Source organism: Microcaecilia unicolor, chromosome 5 (assembly GCF_901765095.1).
Source record: "Microcaecilia unicolor chromosome 5, aMicUni1.1, whole genome shotgun sequence".
Taxonomy (NCBI): Eukaryota; Metazoa; Chordata; class Amphibia; order Gymnophiona; family Siphonopidae; genus Microcaecilia; species Microcaecilia unicolor.
Genome location: NC_044035.1, coordinates 44,649,960 through 44,654,581, shown reverse-complemented (window position 1 = coordinate 44,654,581; position 4,622 = coordinate 44,649,960). Strand labels below are relative to the sequence as shown.

Genomic DNA, 4,622 nt, shown 5'->3' with positions numbered 1-4,622 from the left:
CTTGTTAGGAATAATCAATGACCCCCATCTCTTTGCTTTCCCCCCACCCAGTCTAAGGATCAGTACTCTCGCCTTATCAGGTCTTTTGAGACAACAAAAAAAAAAAAAGAGTGAGGGGGATTCTGCACCTTTAAATAGCAACTGGGAAGAGGAAACTGGGACAAGAGTGCAAAAAGTCATCTTCGAATCAGGGCTGCCGAAATCTTTGACTATTCATTGGCAACCCCCCTCCCCCTTCCCCTGCTTTTTTTTTTTTTTTTAAATCATTTTAACCTTGCGGATTGTCTCTGGTCCTTCTTGACGAAGACAGCTGGGAAGGACCGTCTTGGAAGTTGTGGGGAGAACTTTTTTTTCCAGAGGGACGTTTTGGCCGAAGCCACTCGTCAAGAATGACTTCCAAAGAAGAGGCGAAATCGTCCTCCGTGGAGGAAAGGAGGCGAAGCCCCCTGGATCATCTGCCACCGCCTGCCAATTCGAATAAACCACTGACTCCTTTCAGCATAGAGGATATCCTGAACAAGCCCTCAGTCAGAAGAAGTTACACCATCTGCGGGACAGCTCATCTCTTGACCGCGGCTGAAAAACCCCCTCCTGCGGGACTAGCCCTCTCCAGCCGGGCACTCCTCTCCCAGACCTCGCCTCTGTGTGCCCTGGAAGAACTGGCCAGCAAAACCTTCAAGGGCTTAGAAGTTAGTGTACTGCAGGCGGCTGAAGGTAAGATCCAGGACCCGAGCACTGTCCTGACCACACGGTACATTTCTGAAGCATCAACAGGGATCGTGCTATTGTCTCAAATGGAGCTGAAGCACACCTGTATAGTGGAGCAAACGAAAAACAAAATAAACTCACACACACAATGCTTAAAATTGTGCATATTCTCAGGAGGGGCCAGGGGTTATTTAGTTTCTTGCTAGTTTTATTTTAATTTAATTGTTCTTGTTCGTTCTTAGCATTCCTTCGTTCTCAGTAGACTATTCTGTCATAAAAATCCACAGGGATATAAAATAATCTTTCAAAGAAATGGAAAATAATATAGTTTAGCTGCAAATGGACGTCCTAAGTTGACCATAGTATAACACAAATTCATACTGTTATTTAACTTTTCACTTTTTTCATAGAAAGTAATTTTAAAAAATTAGCTACACCCTGATGAAGTCCTTGTGCGAAGTAATACATGTGAAAAATACTACAGCATGAAACTAATTCTAGATAAGGCTAAATGCAAGCTGTAAATTGATCTGCAACATTTTCTTTGTACCTGATGGCAATAACATTGGCTTTTGTTTTGAACCCTTGTCTGAGGATTGTCTAATTACCAACAAAAAAATATGTTCTTATTTTCAGGAAGGGATGGGATGACTATTTTTGGCCAAAGACAGACTCCCAAAAAGAGGCGAAAGTCCAGAACAGCGTTTACAAACCACCAGATCTACGAACTGGAAAAAAGATTTCTGTATCAGAAATATTTATCTCCGGCCGACCGAGACCAAATCGCCCAGCAGTTGGGTCTGACGAATGCCCAGGTGATTACCTGGTTTCAGAACCGCCGGGCTAAGCTCAAGAGAGACCTGGAGGAGATGAAAGCAGACGTGGAGTCCACTAAAAAACTTTCATCCTCAGATGATGACAGTAGCCCTGTTTTAGAGTTACAACAAACTTCGGAAGGCACGAGGGGCAAATCAAGGGCCACGTCCCCAAGCCTGGCCAAAGATGGACTTGACACTGGCTCCCAACTCCAGCTATCTCCCTGCTCTCCACTCACAGACCAGCCCACCAGTAAAGACTGTTCAGAAGACGAGGAAGACGTGGAGATCGACGTCGATGACTGATTTTTAAAAAGATTGTTTTCAACAGCCAGAGACAATTTCCGACAAAAAAGCATGGACGGTGGTTTATATGCTGCGCTTGTATTATAGTAATAGAAACTCAAATATTTACAACCGAGGCAGTTTCTTTTCAATAAAAGCAATAAGCAATATAAGAAAAGACAAAACACTCAACGCTGCCAGATCAGGTAGTTTTCATTTTTGGAATGGTGCAATTGTGTGTATGGCTTCTATATAAATATTTAAGCATATATTTGGATTTTTTTTTTGTTTAGGCTTTGGTTTCAATAATTGCACATTATTCTTTGCATATCCTAAAGACTTAGAGAAACATCATATACACAACTAGCCAATTATTTAAAAAAAACTTCCAAGTACTCTAGTAGGATTTAAGTTAGGATAACTTTATCATTTTTACTTGCATGCTTAAATGTGCACGAAACATGTTTTTATTTTCATGTCTGTTTTCCTTCTAGTTCTTTTTTAAATACTGATGGTATAACTGCGATATATATATATACATATATATATATTTCATATAGATTTGTTTTCAAAGCCACTTCTGCCTCACTATCTTTGCCATTTTCTGCTATTGTTATGCTTTTATTAAAAAAGCTACCTTTCGTATTTTTATATGAAGGTGGTTAAAACACCCCCTATAATTATTTTATACTCTTTTTAGAATTTTGCATGCTTTAAAGGATGGAACCCAATAATACTACATTTAAACAAAATGGTATAGATTGCTACAATGTACAGAGAATTTTTTTTGAAATGTAAAAATGACAAAGGCCTATTATTTAAGTTAGTATACTAGGGACAGCGCTGGCTTGGTATTTTTTTTTCTTTCTTTCTTTTTGTCTTCGAACTGTACAGAGTTCCTTTTTTTTCCAATACAATAAAATTATTAACATTTTGATAGACTTTCAGTTGCTTGTAATTTTTTTCCGATTGTATGCCACAAATGTTTCTTTTCAAAATAAGGTTTTGGTTTTTTTGTTTGCTACATACTTTTTACGAATGAAAATTTCGCCCAAAACCTGGCTGACTCATTTAAATTCTACTTCGTTAATACGGGCTTATGATTAATATTTCAGTGAAGGCAGGAAGAAGATGCAGAGCTAGGAGGGTAAGCCTTTGTGTAAAAAAAAAACAAAGTCATTGACTTCCAGTAATCTGGCAAAATCAATTACATACCTTGTCTGACCCCCTCTTCTCAGCCTCAGAAATATAAGGTAGGAAAGATGCCAAATGAGCGGCTAAATATTTCTGAAGTCGTGTTGTTCGCTTGAAATATTAACGATTTTTAAAACGGAACGTTATGTTGACTACGCAAAACGTGTATTAAAATAAGAACATTTAAACAAAAAACTGTTGAAAAGCATTTTGTTATTTTGAAGTGATTAAAAAAAAATAGAAACCAGGGACTGATAGAAAGTATCATGTAGTTGCTTTCCCTTCCTCCCCCCCCCCCCCCCCCCCCGAAAGCGTGTCCTGCCTTTTTGACCCTGCAACGTGTGTTTTCCTATTCATTGCGAAATTTATGTGAGAAACACAAGTCTGGTACGGCGAAAAAAAAAAAAAAGATGTCTCAAAAAACTGAGTTTTTGGGCCAGTTTCTCCCGGGCTATATAAATCTCTCTGTCACTCTTTTGCTCTCGCCCCCTCTCTCTTTTCTCTCCCTCTCTCTTTGAAAACGGATGGGGCTGTAATTTTTAGCGTAAAGCATGAAAACTGGGGACAAATGAGCCCTCTTCCCTGATGTGACAAGCGACAATGGGCCATGCACAGCCTCCCGCAGCTCTCAATACTGAGACAAGCGTGGCCCTCCACAGAAAAAAAGGAGTGAAACGTTTGGAGGCCATATGGTTTTTGAATTTTCTTCACAATTTGCAGACAATTTGATGGATTGGGTTATCCCTCCCTTGGACTGTTTAACTCCACTTGACAAAAGCCATAATGGAAACATAGCTATCTCTTCAAGAGGGCATCTGTGCCCCTACTATGCCTTTTTCTTGTGCATTTGCTCTTGCCATTTTGAACAAGTCTATGAATTACAATGAAATCCCACTCTCCCCTTTCTTTTTCAGTTTGGAAAGCACTTGTCCTCCTATTCTTCGAGGGTGGGAGGGAGAAATGGGGGGGGGGGGTGATGATAATGTTTGACTTCTGTCCAGATATTTTGCAAAGCTCTCAATCTTGTCCTAAGTGTTTTTATGTTAAACAGGCACATCGTAAATGCTGGAAACTGTGACATTTATTGTGAGGGGCTAGTTAAAGCCCTTTATTTGCTTTCTTTCCCTGTCCTTCCCCCCCTTTCTTTCTCTTTTTTTCTTTTATTCCTTTTATCTTGGGGAGGATTTAATGAGGCTGAAAGCACTACAATTCAATATAGTCAAGGAATAAAAAAAAAAAAAGAAAGCCTGGAGTTAATTTGGTTTCTAACTATTGTCTCCTATGTGCAAATAGAAGGAGAGATGAAAAGAAAAGGCAGCGGACCCAGAAAAGTTTGCCACACGTGGCAACATGACAGTAAATACACTCCCTTTGCAAAGGTTTAAATACTAGTATTGGAATAAGGGTCTCAGTATTTAAATGTATCACTTCCTTGTTCTCCATTCTTTTAGCTTTATTGCATCGTTTGTGTTTGTTTGTTTGTTTGTTTGTTTGTTTGCTTGTTTGTTTTAATAATACCAAGGTTAAGTAAGTTCTTTAAACAACTGAAGACTGGTATATCCTTATGTTCTAATGTTTTTCTCTTTTCAGTTTGTCACATTGATTGAATGAGCTTACATG

The 4,622-nt window shown here is 39.1% G+C and overlaps 1 protein-coding gene across 1 annotated transcript; it reads left to right on the top strand.

The window, feature by feature from the left end:
• The first annotated feature begins 389 nt into the window (after positions 1–389).
• LBX1 (ladybird homeobox 1) lies at positions 390–1,829 on the top strand. The gene is made up of 2 exons (XM_030204841.1): positions 390–714; positions 1,345–1,829. Exons 1-2 carry the CDS (start codon positions 390–392, stop codon positions 1,827–1,829), a joined length of 810 nt encoding a protein of 269 aa, XP_030060701.1.
• Positions 1,830–4,622: the final 2,793 nt, after the last annotated feature.

Coding starts and splice junctions, on each gene's coding strand:
- LBX1 (XM_030204841.1), top strand. CDS start 390: ATGACTTCCAAAGAAGAGGCGAAATCGTCCTCCGTGGAGGAAAGGAGG. Junction 715..1,344: donor TGTACTGCAGGCGGCTGAAG/GTAAGATCCAGG, acceptor TCTTATTTTCAG/GAAGGGATGGGATGACTATT.